Source organism: Protopterus annectens, chromosome 3.part0 (assembly GCF_019279795.1).
Source record: "Protopterus annectens isolate FY-2018-M chromosome 3.part0, PAN1.0, whole genome shotgun sequence".
Lineage (NCBI taxonomy): Eukaryota > Metazoa > Chordata > Ceratodontiformes > Protopteridae > Protopterus > Protopterus annectens.
In genome coordinates this window covers 559,780,635-559,801,756 of record NC_056731.1, presented here as the reverse complement: position 1 = coordinate 559,801,756, position 21,122 = coordinate 559,780,635, and the positions used below count along the sequence as shown (strand labels likewise).

Sequence of the window (21,122 nt, the reverse complement as noted above, 5' to 3'; positions counted from 1 at the left end):
GAATACCTGACAGGACCAAATCATCTTCCTCAAGGAAGAGTAAACCTGTCTGATGGACAGCAGCAGTAAACAGGCTCTATAATAAACAAAAAAATCTGCTGTCCAGGACCAAGAAGGAGTAGGTGCCAAGTTGGAAGCAATCTCTCCTTTGTCTGAACAAGCAAATAAGATCACTGGTGAAATCCTCTAAGGCTAACTTTGAGCCCAAATTGGCCACATCCACTAAGGACAATCATAAGGTCTTCTTCTTATATGTCTGCAATCTCAAAGTTATCTCCCAAATCTGCTGTGACTTGGTGGTCAAGAATATCACATACACAAACACCATAGATATAGCCAACCTGCTGGCAGACAAGTTCAGTGAAAACTTCACCCCCCCTGTCCTCCATCAGTAAACCAGGACATCACCACCACTTGCCCCTCTCCTCTCATCACCAGGGAGCAGGTCATTAATGCCCTATCAAAGGCAAAAAATACATCCTCCATGGGACCTGACAACATCCCTGGCTGTGTCCTACATGAACTCAGGCAAGAGCTCTCAGCACCACTAGGCACCCTATTCAACCAAAGCCTGTGCATCGGCTTCATCCCAGCAGAATGGAGGACAGCCACCTTCATCCCTCTACACAAAGGTGGAGCATCCACCAACCCAGGCAGTTATAGGCCCATCAGCCTAACTAGCCTGATCTGCAAGGCTATGAAATGCATTATCATCGACCTTGTAAACAAGGACATCGGCAACCTCCAAATGCTTGATCCCACACAGTTTTGTTTTGTCAAAGATCATGCCTGTTAAACTTGGTCACCTTATTTGAAACAGTCACCAAAGCCATGGATGATGAGAAGACAGTGCACACTGCCTACCTTGACATAACCAAAGCCTTCAACACTATTCCCCACTCGGGCATAATAGATAAACTCTCCCAGCTAGGCATCAACCTGTATGTTACCAGATGGGTAGCTAACTGACTCACTGATGGAACCCACTCAGTCAAAATACGGGAAGCCACCTCTTGTAGTAGACCCGTAATAAGCGGCGAACCCCAACAATTGCTCTTGGGGCCTCTACTGTTTGGGATATACTTTTCTGAGGTGCAAGTCAAAATCAGTGGTCAGTGGCTGACCAAGTTTGCAGATGACTGCAAGCTGGGCACTGTCATAAATTCCCCTAGTGATGTGAAAATCCTCCAAGAGGGCCTTACCCAAACTAATGACTGGTGCCAGAAGCATGGCCTTAAACTGAATTCCAAGAAATGCATCATTATCTCCTTTGGGGAAAATGGGGTCCCCAGTAATTATCACATTAATAATGTACTAAGAACACAATCAGTTGTGAGGGACTTGGGCACCCAGGTTGATAGCAACCTGACTTTTGACCACCACATTGCATCTGTTGTACGGAAGGCTTTCTACATGGCCCACCTCTTAAGTAGGGGTATTTCATCCAGGAACAAGGAGGTCATAACATCCCTGTACTCCTCCCTTATCATTCCCATTAACGAGTAGAATGCTCCCTTCGGCATGTTACTTACCAAGCACATGCAGCAGTTGAAGAGACCACAGAGGTTCCTGACCAGGAAAATCCAGGGTCTCTAACATCTATCTTATACAGATAGGCTAAAAACCCTGTCCCTCTACTCAGTCTCATACAAACTGATCAGAGGAGACCTGTGTCTGGCATACAAGTCCGTCCCAGACTCCACCTTGATGAAGTTTCTGCATATCCGTAAGTCAAACTGCTGTCGCACAACCCGCACGCAAGGCCTCAACCTGATCTCTGACATTAATAGAATTTGTTGGTGAGACAGATTTGTGTCCTAATGACTTCCCCCATCTGTGGGATATACTCCCTCTCCATGTCAAGCAGAGTACCTCACTAGCTCTCTTTAAGAGGAACCTGGACGACTGGATGAAAAACGGAAAATATACCCCTGGGATCCCACCTGTGTCACTGCTGGACAGGGAAAACAAGTCCTGACTTTGTGAGAACATGGGTGAAATTCTTGGCTAGGCGTATAAGGGTCTCTGGGCCAATAGTCTAGTATCATCCTATGAACAGCAAATAGTATGGATAATAGCAGAGGGCTGGAATTTAATTTTTGATAAAGATGATGTAACAGGGGATCTAAGAAAATATGAACAATAAAAAATTCTGTCATGGCAAGCCACCAAAAAAATCCAAAACTGCCAATTTATTTTAAGCACTTTTCGTTTGCTTATAAAGCAAACTTCTTCAAAAGTCAGCAGTAAAAACAGTGCAAAAGCATCATTCAAAAACACATACAATGATACCTAATATACGCTATAACCAATCATTGCACCACTACGTGACTCTCAGCCTAATATTTAAAGGCATCCACTCTCTCGAAAAAATACATATCCAACAATTATAACCTAAACATATCATTCACTAATAAAATTAATCTTTGCTATAACTGTTCTAAGTGAAAACTTAAAACATAAAAAATACATAAACAAATGCGACATACATTCTTCTCAATATGAAATATATTATTAATACATCACTTAAAACAGTTGGACCATGGGTCTCGAGGGTTGTTGGCATTTTCATCTTAACAGGCTCTTCACTTTCAAGATACAACTGTTTTAAGTGATGCATTAATAATGTATTTCATTAAATGTAAAGAGTCAAGCTGAAGACCTCAGGGATAAAGGTAATAGGAAGTATATTTTAGGGCTAGAAAATGTAAAAAAAAAAAAACACAGAGGAAGTAGGATAGAATGGCAGACCAGTAGAAAACTGAAAAATGTGAGAAAAGAAGTTAATGAAAATCCAGACACTATTTATGAATATATAATAACAGACTAAGACCAACCTTTTTGCAATACTAATTCAAGCTTGGGCAAGAGAGGAGAGCAATATAGGTAGGGAAGCTATGCAATGTATGAACTGGCTGATTAGAGACAGAACCAGATGGGATAATAGGAAGCTTGAGGGCCAAGATCTATAACAAAATAAAAAAGGAGATGGGCAATTTTTGAGAAGGTTAGACATTACAATACCAAATGCAGACAAGAGGTGAATTATAACAAAACATATCTAAAGATAAGGGCTTTGAAGTCTCAGGCAAGTGGGAAAAACTCTTGGCTGATGGAATTCCAGTAGAAATATGGCAATTGGGGAAATATAAGACAGCAGACATTTGGTGTAAGATGTTTAATGAGATACTGGACGGAGGAAACATACCAAACTCTTGATTCATCTAGCCCAGGTTCTTTATAGACCAAGATCAATACTGAACAATGATGGTAAGGTCTTCATGACTCTTCTCATTATAAGATTATCAAGACAGCAACTTGAGATAGTAGGACTAGACTGATGTGGGCTCATGGAGGGAAAATAAACATATTTGGTAACATCTGTGAAACATTCCGTTTATTTAACCTAGGACCCTTCTACTACTGTAAACCAGAAATACTTCTCACACACCTTTCAAACTATAAAATAAAACTCCAACCCATATAAAGTTTTAAATGAAATTTATAAGCAGACTCTACTTCAACATCTCTGTGCAGTGACATTCACCCAAATCCTTCCCTTCCTCCAAACAGACATCCCCTAAGACCCTAAACCTTGTTACAGTAAATCTTTGAGGCACATGCAACAAAGTTACAAACCTTCATTCCTAGATAAATGCACATTATACCTTTGATGTCTTGGCTGCCAGAGAGGCCTGGTTCAAATCAATATAAAATACTCCACATTTCTTCCTCCTGGGTGCAGCATAATTAGAGCAGATAGACCACAAAAAAAGTGGTTGGATTAGCCTTGCTGTACTCTAACTCCTATAGTGTTATTCAATACTCAAATGCCATACCAGAATTTGCCAATGCTGAAAATATCACCTTCCCAAATTAAATGATACAAAATATTATGCAACATTATAGAAATAGCCCATGGCCGGGTGTGGTTAATGCTGGATTTACTCATGGTTGATGTGGTTTGGTTATGAGGGCTATTATACGATGAGATTATTGAAGAAAAAAGTCCTTGTATAACAGTGCCATGCTGCTGTTCCTCATTTTTCCCTGATATCCTGGGGCTTTCCTGATGTACTGCGCATGCGTGTGGGACTACTTTTGTTGCTATGCTTATGCAGGACATCAGTGCTGTGTAAAGGATGCAATGGAAAAAGGAAGATCTCCTTTGCTTTTTTTTGTTTGTTTTTAACTAAAGAAAAAATAAATCGTAAGACTTTCAAAGTATGGGAGAGATGGGACAGAGAAAATAAAAGGATAATCGAGTACATTTCTCTAGTTTTGCATAATATACCTGATTATCCTTTTATTTTTCTCCGTCCCATATCCCTCGTTACTTTGAAGTCTCTGGTTTTTGAAAGTTGATTTAAAAAAATAAATGAATAATAAAATAGCGTTTCCATAGAAAAAAGCCTGGACGACTGGACTTTCCATTCACATATGCTCAATTTACAATGGGCATGCTGGTTGGGCTGACCAATCTGCGTGCTCATTTTTGAATGTTAATGGCCAGTCATTGTATAATGTACCGTATATCCCTCCAGGATACAGAATTGCTATTCTATAACATATAGTATCCTGGATATCCAATACAATTACCAATAAAACTGTCATTTTAGGCAATGCTAATGGCAGCTGCCAGAGCTTAATCTCTGACTTCCCAGCTTCCAGCATGAACTTATTTGGGTTCATACAACTTATTAAAAACACTAACTAGGTATAAAAATAACAAGAGCTCCATCTTTGACTGGATTCCATCTTTGATTGGATTTTGGTTCCTGACCCAAGTAATTTTACTAATCCTGGACTTCCAGATTCATTAAGTGACCACCCATCAGCATATGTGCATAGAACTATTTCTCATTTGTCCCAGAACTTAACTATAAAACAATCTTTCAAAATTTAACCAGCAGTCATTCGTTGGCTTATTAAAAGCCATGAACTGGCCAATGTTAAAAACTGTACCTTTAAATAAAGCAGTAAATCATTTCAGTTCAACATTTCTGCAGACCCTTAATGTCTTCACTCTTGTTTGTACAAAAAGAATCAAATCCAATCATACTCCATGGCTTTCGAAGCTAAGTAACACCTCATGATTGATGGTGACAAGGCACAGAAGGAAAGGAAAAAAGAAAACCAACACACATTCATAACTTTTCAGGGAACTCTCAAATAAATAAAACAAAAACAAGTAACCAAGGACAAAAAAGCGCCCTCTTCTTTGGCAAACCAACCTTAAACATAACCCTAAAATTCTGCAGGAGGTATAGGGTTCAGTCCTGACTTGTGGTCAATGACTGTTTGGAGTTTGCATGTGCTGCCTGTGTCTCTGTGGGGTTCTTCCCACATATGAAAAACATGCTGAGTGATACCATCTGAAACTCACCAAAAATGGAGCTGTAGCAGCAGCAGAGACTCTTCATGATGCCCTATAGAGGTAAGAATTGTATAGACCAACTGCTTTGGGCATCTACTGTGATGCGCAGTATCACCATGATAGGAGAACACACATCACAGACTGCATGCCATGGCATGGATAGTCACTCAATAGTGTAAAATATGGCTCTAGGTGATTCGGTTGTGTTGACTAATGTTGCTAAATGGGCATGGGTATTTGCCTGTGATAAGTGGGTTGAGGACCTGGCCTACTCTGACCTATGCCAGGAACACACGCTAATGGTGGGAGGCGTGTATGTGCCCCTGTTGACCAATGTGTGCCCACCATAAAGCCCAGCAATCCTGGGTCAATAAGCAGCTGGTTGGCTAGTGTCCAGTTGCCCAGTTTGGGTTACTTGGTGTAGCTCTGTTGCGCAAAAGCTGGACATAAAACGATCAACCTGCTAAACATGAACTAAGAATTGCTACACTCCTTGTAGGTTTACTGATAGGATGGAGATTGGAAGTAGATGGCATGATGGTAAGAAGGAGGCTGGATATCCTATGTATCCAGGAAACAAGATGATGGTAAGAAGGAGGCTGGATATCCTATGTATCCAGGAAACAAGATGGAAGGGCAGTGCTGCAAAGCCACTTGACTTGAGATCCAGAGTTTACTATTGACTAGAAATGGTGTGGTAATTGTGGTGAGGGAGCAGCTATAGAAGGCAGTGAGGGGTATTATCAGAATTAGTAACAGACTCACGGCAATCAGATTCAGCCTATATATCAGCTCATATCAGCACAGACAGAACAGGATACAAGGACTGCCTAGGTCTACCTGGATAGGGAAACTGTAATAAAAAAGGAGAGGCCATTCTAGATTTCTGTCTAGCAAATGGCTTGATAGTAGCTAACGCATGGTTCAGAAAGACGGTCACAAGATCACCTACAAGAGTGTCCAACATGCAACTCGGGTAGATTTCCTCCTAGTAAGGAAAAGGCACTAGGGTAGAATCAGCAATTGCAAACTCATCCCCAGTGAAACAGTCATCCCACAGCATAAACCACTCATTGTTAGGTTGACTGGAGATAAAGCACAACAGTTCAGTGAATTACTCAGGACTCTAGCACCTCAAGGAAGAAGAGGAAAAAAGTAGACTTGAAGAATAGCAGCACCTCAAAACAGCATGTGTGAGGACTACAGAACAGATATGCAGCCAAGCCAGGTATGGAAATGGGTATATAAGGAAAGCTCATGGTGGAATGCAGAAGTTCAGGAAGTAATCAAAAGAAAGAAGGTGTGCAGGAAAAAGCAGGAGGTAGAAAAGATGGACCAGGCTAGGAAGGAATACTGGCTGGCTAACAAAGAAGCTAAGAAAGGAGTTGCAATAGTAAAGAACAAGACATCAGAGTTCCTCTGTCAACTTTTTGAAAGTGAGTCAGTAGATGGCATGAATAAATTATATATCAGGTTGCTAGGCAAAGGCAGAAAGATAAAGAAAATAATCAGACACCCTTCATAAGGAATGACAGTAACAACCTGATCACCAGTCCACAGGACATTAACAGCAGATGGAAGGAGTACTTCCCCAGCAGCTTCTGAGTAAAGAAGACCTCACAGAAGCTGTACTGCCCCAGAAACAGCCTATGATGAGAGAAGAGGAAAAGAGGAGCCCACCACATAAGTAAGAACAGCACTAAGGAAAATTAAGTCAGAGAAGGCAGCAGATTCAGTTGAGGACACAGCATATATGATAAAGATGCTGGGTGAAATAGGGGAGAAATGGGTCCTGAGGGTACTCATAGCAGTGTGGAGAGAATGGCATATCCCAGATGACTGGAAAATAAGCATGCTAATGCTATCATTCAAGAGCAAAGGAGAAATGATAAATTAATACTCAGTAGTAGAAAGTAAGATGGGAGGTGAGCAGTTTGGATTCAGATCAGAATGCAGTACAACTGACCCAATATTTGCAGTGAGACAGGTAGTTGAGAAGAAGCTAGAGATGAGGAGAGAGTCCCACTGGGCATTCCTAGACTTAGAAAGAGCATATGACAAGGTCCCATGAAAGCTGATTTGGGCAGTCCTGTGGATGTTTGAAGTCCCAGAAACATTGGTAGAATTAGTTAAAGCTTTGTACAAGGAGCCAGTAACTCAAGTACAAACAGTGTTTGGTCTCACAGAAGGGTTTTCAGTAGGAGTGGGTGTGCACCAGGGTTGAGCTCTGAGCCCACTGCCATTCATACTTGTGATGGACTATATTAGCAAACAGGTCAGAGGGGACAGATTAACAAAGTTGCTTATGCAGTTGATGTAGCGGTATACATTCATTTCTTCGAAACGCATTTGTGCAGTTGTATGTTTGTATGACTTTAAATGCCAAAAAACAAAAGTCAGAACATAACATGATTTCTAAAATGGAAATCTGGAAAACCAGATTCAACCATTTTCGAAAACAAAACATCTACATACAGCGTTATGCAGGGGGGCAAAGCCCCTGCACTCGCCACACCCCCCCCCACTTTAATATACAAACTTTGAGATCGCACTACAGTAAGGGAAAAGGTTAATTTCCCGATCCCCGCTATTGTGCAATCTGCACCCAAAATGCAGACTTCGAATGAGCGAATGCCAATATGCATTCGCTCATTGGAAATCACACAATTTTTTTTTTTTTTTGCATTTGAGACATCTGGAGGTTGTACTTTCACACGAATTGTGCAACCTCCTTATGAAAAAATGAATGTATATTGATTTGGCATTACAGGCAGACCCTGAGCAAGAGCTTCAGCAAAGGATACAGGAATGGAATGCAAAACTGAAGGTACATAGGATGAAAAGGAGTACAGATAAGACAGTTGTAATAGGTCCATAGGTTCATAGGTTGGTACTAGGGCCTGTACAAGCCTAGACATAACAATTCCCTGGCTAATTCTTCCCACAATATTTACTTCCCTGGACCCCTGTCGTGATCCCCGGGGTAAATTTCCTATCTATTCCTAATGGTAGAAAATGGGGAAAATCGGAAGAAACCAGGAAATGAGATAGAAGGGAAAGTATTGTAACGGGTTAGCATCTTCAAGTATCTGGGAGGGTTGGTTGAAGAGCAGGGAAGTCTGAATGAAGAAGCAAAAGATAGACTCAGAGGGGCTGCACCCACCTGGCACAGTGTTAGGTATAGTATGTGACAGAAGATTGCCAAAGAAGCTGAAAAGTAAGGTGTACAAGACAGTGGTGCGACCAGTACTACTGTATAGTACAGAAACCTGGGCAGTAATAGCAGAGCATTTGAATAAACTAGAGGCAATGGAGACGAAGTGCCTGAGATGGGTGGTAGGATGCACACTGTGGGACAGACAAAGAAATGAGGACATAAAAGCTGAGCCGGTGCTAGCATTTTGGAGGCCTCCGGCAATTTTCAAGTTGGGAGCCCTACCCAGGAAAAATATAGTGTGACCACATTGCTGTTATATCCCCTTCCCTGAATAGTTCATTCAGTACCATTTAATGACCACTGTATAGTGTTACTACATTTTCACCATTAAAACGACTTGAAGTGCCAAGATAAACATACTGACTGGTATTTAGTACCAATGTTACATTATGACAAGTCACTGTACCACAGCAAGTTAGCCACTCACAGACGTACACGCACACACTGACTAGTATTTTTTAGCAATGCTGGCCTCAGTACTGCATCAAGGTAGCCAGTCCCACAGAAGTACACAAAGACTCCCACACACAAGACAGACAGCACTACAGCAAGACTGACTAGTGATACCCACACACACTCTCTCACACAGGACAGAGGCACAAGATAGACAGCCACACAGACTCTCGCACACAGGACATAGACACCCACACAAGATGAAAACAGCACTATAGCAAGACTGAACATTAAGAATTTAAAATACTGGGTTTATGAATTAATAATGATGCCAGAATAAAATTTTGCAGTACCATGCATTATGTAACCCCAGATTTTTGACAAACAGACCAAGACTAGCAAACATCACGACATTGTGCAAAATTCTTATAGCCCCTACCAACCTCCTAACCTCTCAGCATAATTCCAAAGCAGAAAGTAACCGCAAAACAAAGCTATAACATCAGCGATAGTTACAGACATTGCTATGATAAGCTTAGAAAGATATTAGGGTTTGCATTAGCATTCATGAAAATAATCAGTACATTCTGCAGAATTCTCACCCCCCCCCCCCCCAATTCTAGATAAGGTAAAAACAAGACAAGGGCATAACATTAGGAATTTAAAATAATGTGCTTATGAACTAATAAAGATGGTAAAATAACAGATTTTCCAGCAGCATGCATTGTGTGAATCCACATTTTTGATGAGGAACAGACCAAAAATACAGGGTAAATGTGTAAACATTGTGCAACATTCTCACAGCTCCTACCTATCTACTAACCTCACAGCATAAGAATTACAAACACAGCTGAAACACTGTAGAACAAAGGCGCAACATCAGGGATGGTTTAAAACATTGCTATGATAAACTTCAATAGCAGAACAGGGTTTGTATTAGCGCACATTAAGACATCAGTACATTCTGCAGAATTCTCACAAGAGCAGTAGTGAATGCTGTTGTGCAACCACAGCTTCAGTGTTTTGTAGTTTAGCCTCATGTGCTACTGAGTTAGTTTAATTTGATGGACTTCTATCATCGTCTGTTTAAGCAGCACTGTTAGGGAATCCATTGAGGCTCCGAGAGCTTTTAACTTCTCTGCAATCATGTTTGTCTAATGTGCCATGTCTTTTGAGTGTTGGAGTTTGAGCAGAAAGATTAGTCAGAGAGCCGAATGCAACAGTATAGAAATTCTCCACAGAAGGTCGCTCAAAATAGTGTGTGCTTTTCCCACACTATTAGTTTTAGAAAATGCAGTGTGTGCAGCTCAGTTAGCTATATTAGGGGTAGTTGGCAGGAGCTGTAGCTTCAGGCGATCTTCTCCATGCATGATCCCATCCCATGCACGTTCCAAATAATGGCTAATATAGTAAACCTTGGATTTATAAGAATGTATAGTACCTCACTGCAGGTGTCATGCACATCTTGAATGGGAGGAGTTATAACTGTATTGAAATTAATAGTACATATAACAAGACTACTTAAAAAAAGCCGCGGTGGTGCAGCGGTAGCGTTGCCGCCTCACAGCAAGAGGTTCTCCCGTTCGATTCTCGGCTGGAGCGCCTTCTGTGTGGAGTCTGCATGTCCTCCACGCGGTCGAGTGGCGTTCGAAAGACATGCGTGAATGAGCGTGCCTTCGTTGAAGGTTGGGCATTGGGCTGGCACCTTGGCACTGTAAAAATCGATTGCCAATCATTAGTGGACCGGAGTTCCACTGTGGCGACCCCTAACCGGGAAAAGCCGAAAGAAAAACATAACGAGACTACTTAAAAAACTCTGCTGTGGTGGTGTCCATAGAAATGAAGGAAACTAAATAAACCCATAGCTTTCCTACCTTAGATGGAAGAATTACTACTAAGGATCTTGTTCAGGACCTCGGAGTAGTGAGGAGCATGAGACTGACCAGCAGAGGGAGAAGCAATGACAAAACTGCTGTCACTGTATGTGGAGGGTAAGCAAAAGTTAAGATTACATTTTCAGTTTACAGTCTTCCTCTTCTACCCTGTCTTCATTTCTGATCATGAGCTTTGAATGGTGACTGAAAGCATGAGTTCATGAGACATTCAGCAGAATAAGTTCTTTTGTGGGTTAGTTGGACACACTTTTCATGACAGCATGAGGAATTTGGCTATCTAGAAGGACTTTGGAGTTGGTGTTGAGAGGAGTCAGATGAGGGGGTTTGGCCACCTTGTGAGGTTGTTCCTTTTCCCTTGATTTATCTTCAGAAGGCCCAGCTCACTAGCCCAGGGAGGAAATTGCAGAACACCATGGATGGATTATGTCTCTGTTTACCTGGGAATCCCATAGGATATGTTGGAGACTACATTGTTTCAAGTTGGAGATGATTGCTTTAGAAAAGGAAGTCTTGCCTACCTTGCTCAGCTTACTACAACAGTGACCTTCAACAGGGCAAGTGATTTAGGAAATTATGACAAACCAAGACTATGCAGTGCCCATATCCTTAAGTATAGCCCTTTCAGACAGCAATGTTTGTAAGACAATTTGATGTAGAGAAATGTGTCCAACACCAACAAACTGCAAGGTAATATCTTGCTTTTGTTTCCTGGCAGGATTTTCTGCTATTAAACTGAATATTTCAACATGTTTTTCTCTAGACAGCAAGGTGTCAAATCACCTCATTATTAAAATATTTTATAAGATTTAGCAAAACACCTTTGAGAGCTTGTCACATTAATAGCAGGGAGACTAAAATGAATGGTCCTTGTGATAGCAATTTTGGCATGTTGACCCACTATACTAGTACAATGCTATCAGATCTGTGATCCTGCATTATAGAGCAAGTTTTGTGTATCTTTAACATTTGTTAACTAGATAGGCAAACCAGTCTAAAGTCCCTCTTTTATCATGACCCAGGCCAGAGAGACCAGGCAGTACAAGTAAACATATAACAGAATGTAGAACTATTTATACAAAAATTTACATATGCAATGGCAGTAACACAGCTGTAGCTATGAAACAGTGCTGAATTTTCATTTACAGACAGTAACTGTACATTTTCATGTATATGCCGTTCATTATTGATGGAACAAATTAGCTTATAGTTAATTTCCAGATACAGTGGATATAAAAAGTTTACACACCTCTGTTAAAATGCCAGGTTTTTGTGATATAAAAAATGAGACCACAGTAAATCATTTCAAAACTTTTCCCACCTTTAATGTGACCTATAACCTATACAATTCAGTTTAAAAACAAACAAATCTGTTAGGAGGAAAAAATATAAAAAATAAAAAACGTACAATAAGCTAGTTGCATAAGTGTGCACACCCTTAAACTAATACTTTGTTGAAGCACGTTTTGATTTAGTTACACTACTGAATATTTTAAAAATTTTAGGAGATTCCATTGTGAGATATACAGATGCCTCTCTCACTAGGCTGAATAAGCAGACAGTCACAGACAGTTGTCTATCCGGGTCCAGGATCCAACAAATCACCCACACAATCATCATTAGACCACAAGTACCAGTATTACTCAGTCAAAGTCCACGAGGGTGTAAATGTCCCGAGAAGTACCTTTCTTAACTATATGAAGAGAGCTCTCAGTCTGTTATGTCCCAGGCTAGTATGTGCCTAGCATTAGCATTGAACAGAAGTCTACCTTCACCAAGGATGATGCCACAATATGAACAAAAGATGGTTAACCTCAATAATTGGCCTAGTTTCTGGTGTCATTCCAAAGTGGTACAATATTTTTCAGCATGGGAATATATGGCTAACGGACCATATTGCATTGCCAAGGGTGGTCTACACCTGTCACCTCTAGGCTTTCAAGTATTGGATAAAATGTTGTCCTCCACCATAATGCCTTTTTTAAGCAATGCTAAACTTTTAAAGTTGTTACTGTTCAGTGCTAGGAACCTAAACAAGAAACTCCACTTCCTCTAAGCTCTTCTAACCCCAGAGAATGAGGATGTTTGTGCAGTTGCTGAGACTTATTTTGAAGTCATGGTGAGAACCACAGCAGTGCAGGGCTATAATGCCTTCCACACATTCAGACCAGCTACTGCACAGGTAGGGACCAAAAGTGGATGCATCTCAATCTATATCAATGAAACCAGTAAAGTGGTGTAGAAGAGCTTACCAAAGACAAACCAAAAAATAAGCACCCTGGTAGTCAGTCTCCAGTCCATTTATTGCATACAAAATCAGCTAAGCGTTTTCATCAAACACAGCTGACTTCATCAGAACAAAAGACTTTTCTTATAAAGCAGTTTAAATAGATTTAAAACAACCATAATTGGTTAAAAAACAACCAATAAAAGCCATTGAATTAGCATAAATCATGAATATTGATGTTTAAAATAATCAGAGTAGGAAAAACAATTAGGTTAATATTATTCACTGTCATGTTAATGAAACATTAAAACAAATAAAAGAGCTTAGACTTGTCCTGCTTTTTCTTTTAATACTGGCAGGATAGTCAAGTGTACATTTGCAGCCAACCTTAACTGCCACAACAATTCATTTTTACACAATGCATTTTACCATTCCCTCCTCTTGAATCTACTTGCACAGTTTCCAGAATGGCAAACTTAAACCCAGAAAAACCTTCACACTGTAAACTATGTCTAAACAAGGCATTAGTTTCTCTTATATTTTTTACATCATATAGATGCTCATATATTCTGGATTTAAGAAGCCTCTCAATCTTTCCAACATAAAATGAAATGCAGGTATTGCATTTCGCAAGATATACTAGTTTGCTGGAAAAACTATTTCCTTTAGGTTTTCTTGCAATATACTCGAGAAATAAAACCTTTTTTTCCTTTTACTATTTTTGTATCCAAATAATTTATTTCCTCATCATGACACTCAAAGGTAAATTTTAAAAAAGTGGTGGTACTGTTCAAATACTCAATAAAATAAAAATATCATCCAAAAACCTGTTATACGAGAGAATCTCTGAGAAATATTCACTTTTGAAAACATATTCCCTTTCCCAACATTTCATTTCCCAATGTTTCATTAACATAACAGTGAATAATATTAACCTAATGGTTTTTCCTACTCTGATTATTTTATTTTAAACATCAATATTCATGATTTATGCTGATTCAATGGCTTTTATTGGTTGTTTTTAACCAATTATGGTTGTTTTAAATCTATTTAAACTGCTTTTTAAGAAAAGTCTTTTGTTTTGATGAAGTCAGCTGTGTTTGATGAAAGCCCTTAACTGATTTTTTTATACAATAAAATGGACTGGAGACCGACTACCAGGGTGCTTATTTTTTGGTTTATCAATCTATATCTATAACAAACTCACTTCAAGACTAGTAAAACAGGATCACATGCTTGAGTACCTCCATGTCCAGATCTCCATGAGCAAAATCCCATATCATATTCTTGCCAGTTATAGGTTACCTTCTATGACCCAAGCAACCTACAACTATTACTTGGACCTACTGGAGGCCCATTGAACCCAATATCATATTCATTGGCAACTTCAACTACACAGCCATAAACTAGGATACCTGGAGAAAATAGTCCATATACCCACTGGGGGGTACAAACATACTCTACCTGGTACTTACAAATATGGTAGAATGCTATACCCCCCCCCCCCCCCGTGTAGTGTCCTCTCCGATAAGGTCAGACCACAAAGCTGTCTCCTTTGTAATTAAAATTGATTCTGTGACTCCAGCTAATCCCCATAACATTTAGGAACTATTCTAAGGCAAACATTATACTACTAGATGATAACCTGTCAAAAAACCCTGAGAACATAGCTGCCTATGCCTAATTGTTCAAAGAAACCCTCCCAGGCAAAGGACAGCCACAAGGCTTTTTTTTAGTTATATCCAAACTCTCAAAGGTAGAACACAACCATTTGCAATGCTGATTGTAAATGGAGCCACCTATACAGAGCCATAAGATGTAACAAATCCTGACTGTCCTGTAGCTGCACCGCAGGAAATACTATCAAACACCCCCCCACCCCTACCCCAACTATCACCAGGGAACAAGTTTGAGATGCACTTTCTCAGGCCAAAAACATTGCATTGATTGGGCTAAATAATATCACAGGATGACTTCTAAATAACTACCAATAGTCTCCAGACAGGCTTTGTGCCATGTGAGTGGATAACTGCAACAGCCATCCCTTTGCATCTAGATGGCCAGCAATGGAGCCCAGGAAGTGCAGACCCATTAGTTTGACTACTCTGATATGCAAAACCATGGAGATAATTATCATTGCTATGGTCAATAAGCACATAGAAAACCTTCAAACACTGGATTCAACCCAGTTTTTGGTTTCATCAAAGGTAGATCATGCCACCTCATCCTGGTGGATTCTTTGAGAAGGTCACCAAGGAAATGCCCACACTGACCTGGCTAAGGCATCTGATACATTACCCCACTCTGGTATTGCAAACAGACTCTCACGAATATAGGCACAAAACCCCTGTGTTATGAGATGGCTAGGACCTAGGGGGTTAGGATAGGAGAGATCGCCTACACAAAGAGACCAGTCACTAGCTGAGTCCCTCAACAACTACTTGAAAGTCAAAACTAATGTCAAGGTCCTCTGGCTGACCAAGTTTGTAGACTGCAAACTAGGAGCAGTTCTAGAATACCCCCAAGATGCAAATAGGAGCAGTTCTAGAATACCCCCAAGATGCAAACTAGGAGCAGTTCTTCAATACTCCCAAGACATTAAAATCCCACCGGAAGGACTAACACAGACAAATGACTGGTGCTAAAGCCACTGCTTAAAATGTAATGCCAGGAAGTAAATAGTAGCCTTTGGAAGTCAGCTACCATAGGAAAGTCCCTCATTGATAACACACCCCTAATAGCGGAACCAGTAGTCAGGGATTTGGGTACATATGTAGATGGTAACCTGGCTTTCGACCAACAAGTGTCTGATTGTTGCTCAACTTGTAAGCAAGGTCATGACATCTGGGTCCAAGGAATCATTGTTCACTGCATTTGACCCTATATCATGTCCAGCACTGAGTGCAATTCCCCCTTCGATATGTAGCTGACTAGGCAAATGCTGCAACTGGAATGGTGGGAGGGTGGTATAATGGTTAAGGTGCTTACCTTAGAAACGCAAGGTGCAGGGTTTGATTCTCACTGGGGGTAATTGGCTAGGCTTAAAGTAGTCCATGAGGGCACTTAGCCTAGTAATAATCTATGAATCCACTGAGGTTACTCACAAAATTAATACAGGGTGCAAACAGCATGTCCTATGCAGATTACCTCAAAGCCCTATCTCTATACTCTGTTTCCTACACACTGAGAGGTGGTCTATGCCTTGTATGAAATGAATCCTTGGATCCACAGACCTTTTGCATAACCATAAAACAGCATCAGAATTACTTAATCTAAGGATTTAAACTTTGCTTGCAACATTAAATGGGACATGTTGGTGGGTCAGGTATGTGTTTCAGAGAATTCCCCTTCTGTGGGAACAGGTTTCCCATCCATGTGAAGCAGAGCTCTTCCCTATCTATATTCAAGAGGAACCAGGACCAGTGGATGGTTAATTGGAAATATACCTCTGGTTTAGCACCTGTGTCTTTAATGGACAGAGGCAGCCTGTAAATCTTGCCGTAGCTTATGTATACTCTTTAAAAATCACCTCCAATGCACATAAACATGTGGGATGAAATTGAGATGATTGGCTAGGCTTATAAAGGCCCCAAGCCCCAGCTGACATTAGCCTAGTATACACCTATGAACTGTAAATGACAGCAAAGTCATGCATAGTACAGGTCCTGGTGACATGCAAGTGTTTTACAGAGATATCATATCTCACAGTTTATTTTATTTAAGTCTTTAGGCTTCTAATACATTGACGGGAATGGACCCCATTCCTAAGTCAGGGTATTAAGTTTACAAATTTAGTATTGTTTCCAGTAATAATAGTGGAATAATACTATTGATATCCTAAATTATGGGCTATTTTGTGAAGATCTGCTTATCAAATGGTTTCTCATAAGACAGTATCTGTTCTTCAATGGTGATTTGAGGTACAGAAAACACAGCACTTTGCAAGCAAAGCTACTCATCTAAGGAAGGGTGAAACATGAAGGACTGGGAAGAGATACAAATGTGAACTCTACAAAGTGAAGTATAATGCCTGTTTTGACAGCCATCATGTCAGATGGTGGGAGTACCATATACAGGGGTCTTAAATATGTTCTAAGTGTGGTAAAACAACAGACTGTTCTTTCCCAAGTCTGATAAAAGTCCTTGTGGATCAGTGATCTACCAGAGGGAGCAAATACACAAACCCATACCCATTCCTTATTTATTTATTTGTATCTCTGTGTGTCAGGGCATTGTAAACCACATGCATATGACATGATGTTTTATATTAATAATAGCAGGTGTATAAATTAAGGCAAAATTTGTAGCCTAAAAGATTTCTTTGGTTACAGTCAACATGCAGGGAGTAGGCATGAACAAATTAAAAGTGGAGAAACAACCTGGAGCACCTTTGTGGCACTACGAAGGTTTGTTCCAAATAGAAAATATTCTATAGTTCTGGTTTCATCACCAAGATGAAAGATGCAGAATGCATTACTGTATAATGTCATGAATGTTGCTATGTTCTTGCTAATGATTCCTACCTGTTTGGAAGGCACCTTTTGTCTGTCCTTGATCTACGAGTATGGGGATTGTAGTATACAGTGCAACAGTAGTAGGGGTGAGCCAAACATCAGGTTACTATGCCCATGCTTTCAGCTACTCCATTGGAAATATGTATGTAGGAACACTCAACACTAATACAGTAAATATATATTTCAGCCATTCTAGTTATATTGAACTATTTTGTAGTTTCTAATATACTGCTAACAAAAATAAAACTGGCCAGGATGAAAGTTTTTTGTTGTATGCAAATCATTTTAAATAATTCACACTTTAAAACTGCTGAAAATAAAACCAGAAGGCAGGATAAATGGCTCTGTCAGTTGCTGGATGAGATGAAAATCCATAAATTAAAAGAATGATTTTATTTTGAATAATTTCACACGCTCATCTATTTAGTTAAGCATTTTGTAAATCAAGTAATTAGTACAGTCCTGTAAATTAGTAAAAACAAATATGAAGGAGCCAAGCCAGGACACACTTGATAGATTAAGATGGCAAATTAGAACTAATGCCACAGAATATCCGGGTTTGAAGAGTACCATTTCTATAAATTCCATTTTAATGCTGAAAGCAGAAGGTTTTATGTAAATTCAGATTATGTATTTTTTGATGTCATTTAATTTTATTTTATTCATCTTCTACTGGAGTTGGAAATGTCTGTAAATATACATAATTTTTGGACATAAATGGTTTTATGATTTTTAAAATAATATTTGAGTATTATTATTATTAGTGATTCAAGAACAATATGTGAAAGTTTTATTTATAAAATGTAGGTATATATATATATATATATATATATATATATATATATATATATATATATATTTAATTAGGATATGTAGTTAGCACTAAGTAGTTTATATTGCATCGTGTGTCTTTTTGGGGGGGTGTTCTTTCTTTAAGGAAAGATTGCTGTAAGTAATTGTTTAATTGGTAGCAGGGATATAAGTTGGGTTGGGTTTGCTTGAATGTCATTCTGATGAAGTTTCCATTGTGAGACGAAAGCGCTTAATAAAATCTATCGAATGTGTTCTGGCTTGGCTCCTTTATATTTGTTTTTACTGGTTTGGTACTTGGCTTGTGGTTTGGAGTGTATTCCTGTAAATTAAAAAAAAAAAAAACCTCCTGTATTTTCTCTTTTTTTTTCTACAGACATAGGAGAAATCAGCGAAGAGATTCGTAACTACAACACCCCCGGCTTTGTTGGCTGCTTATCTAGAGTTCAGTTCAACCAAATAGCTCCACTGAAGGCAGCCCTGAGACCAAGTGCTCCTTCTTTAGTCAGCGTTCAAGGAGAGCTGGTTGAGTCAAACTGCGGAGCCTCGCCTCTAACTATCCCTCCAATGTCTGCCACTACCGATCACTGGCATTTAGACTCTGGTAAGTCTGCAGTGATTATGAAAAAAATGTAATATTTCAGGAGTTCTGACACTGCCAGATGTGCTTCAGGGAACAGAAGAGCACTTAATATTCAGGCAGCATCACAGGGAAAGAAAAAGTATGACAAGTCCAGGGAATTAAAGAGAAGTTTGACATTGAGTAATATCATTAGGTAGATAAATGAAAGCTGCTGCAAGTGAGGTCATGCAATTTGCTTGCTGCATTGATTGCCTTTTATTCAGCATTGCTACAAAATGTTAAATAAACAGACCTGCCACATTTCCATTTTACAGATTCTTAACTATGTAAAGGAATTTTATAACAGCAGAATGGCACCTTTATCTTTTTCGAATGGATTTCTAGCAGCATTTGTTTAGAAACAAACATTATTTGTGCAGAAGGCTTTGGTATAAATCTGACACAAACATCTGTTTTTCTATTTCACTGCATTTGAAAAAAATCATAACCTTGATATTCTTCCTTGTCACTTGTCTGCACTTTTCCAATAATTTATACATAAAGCTGCAGATATTGCAAAGCGTTCCAGCATCTGTAGATGCACCTAACTTGTGAAGAATAACCGTACCGATGCTGTAGCTTGTGAGGGTATGTCCTGGAATAATTGAAGTAATCAGGTGGCTGGTGTTAGAGCCCAAGACATTCCATAAAAGATGACAGTCTTCACACTGTAAGATACTTGCCACTGTGACCTTGGTGTCTGCAAAGACCCATGAAGACCTTTTGCCATTGCTTTCAAAACATCTGCTTAGACACACTAGGTAATAGTTGCAACATCAAATTCATTGTTAACATGAACAGAGACACTTTCTGTAATTAATGGCCTTTTTCCCTCTTTCATTATGCTACTTTGAGTCTGCAAGTGGCTTTTTATCTAGCTGCCTTATGGGTCCTGTTTTCAGAAATAGACTCCTTACAACCAGAAACAGATTCTGTACTACTAAACCAGTAGTGAGTTCATAGAAATGGATATCCTGCTACTAATTAAGTAAAATGTGAAAGATTATCATAGTAGCTTTTAAAGCATATAACTATATTATATATAAATATTGCCAAATAAAGCAGATTTCCAGCGAAAGTGTATTGTATGCAGATGTTTCCACATGAAGTAGGTTGCTACAGTACAGGCAAACCCTACCAAACAAAGTTTATTAATGTGATGTTTTGATGTTTTAGTAACCAGGTGAGTAGTGGGACAAAATTTTAAAAATGTGAACCACTAACTTAGCAGTGCAGTTTTCTACATACGCATTCATGCACAGGATGTAAGTGCCTTGCCTGGAAGAAGAGAAAATGGAGAACATCACAGAGATGTTTTTTGTCCTGCTTAGCCATATAGAAATATACTTCTGCAAGCATGCTGCTTTGTTAATTGAGGGCATATGTTGAGATAAGAGCTGATATCTTGTGGGTGTTTGTGATGTTAATATCTTAATTATCAGGAATGCAAACTTAAAACAATTCTGCACTGTGACGTCACGAAGGGTAGTATTCCCTTACTCTAAGATGTCACTTGTCCACCTACTTGTCAGAATCAGACTTCTTATTGGGTAAAACTCATAATTCACAGGAAGATAGATGGGTGAGGCCAAGGTTGGGCCAGCACCTGCATATTATGTGTGTAGTATAAAAAATAAATAAATAAATATCACTGAATTAAAAATAAAACAATTTTAAATTCATGGTGATAAGGAAATCTGTACTGTGGTCAGATGTTTAAAAGGATTATTTTTGCATATTATCTCTCTAATCTATCATGGTTTTTGTATTCTTGGAGACAATGGCTAACCAGACTGAAAGAAGAAGAAAAAACACATTTCATGCATTCTGTTCTTATTGCCAGATACTAATAGAAGAGTTGTGGCCCACTACGTGTACCTGAATGTTATTCCATTTCCTACTCTGTCCTATTCTATCCTCTTTCCTACTCTGACTCTACAAGTCCACTGTTAAAGTAACACACTTTCTCTTAATGATGATAATGATGATTATAATAATGATATATGTGTCCGCCACAATCTCCAAGAGAAAATGATGGTGCAGTGGCACAGTAGTTGCATTGTCGCCTCA

At 39.4% G+C, this 21,122-nt stretch overlaps 1 protein-coding gene across 1 annotated transcript in view; it reads left to right on the top strand.

Moving 5' to 3' along the window:
* CNTNAP2 (contactin associated protein 2) overlaps positions 1-21,122 on the top strand; it is a 7,772,136-nt gene that overhangs the window by 7,570,632 nt on the left and 180,382 nt on the right. Inside the window, exon 21 of the mRNA XM_044064985.1 lies at positions 18,807-19,034. Within this exon, the coding sequence (XP_043920920.1) occupies positions 18,807-19,034 (228 nt within the window). The remainder of the gene's footprint in view (positions 1-18,806; positions 19,035-21,122) is intronic.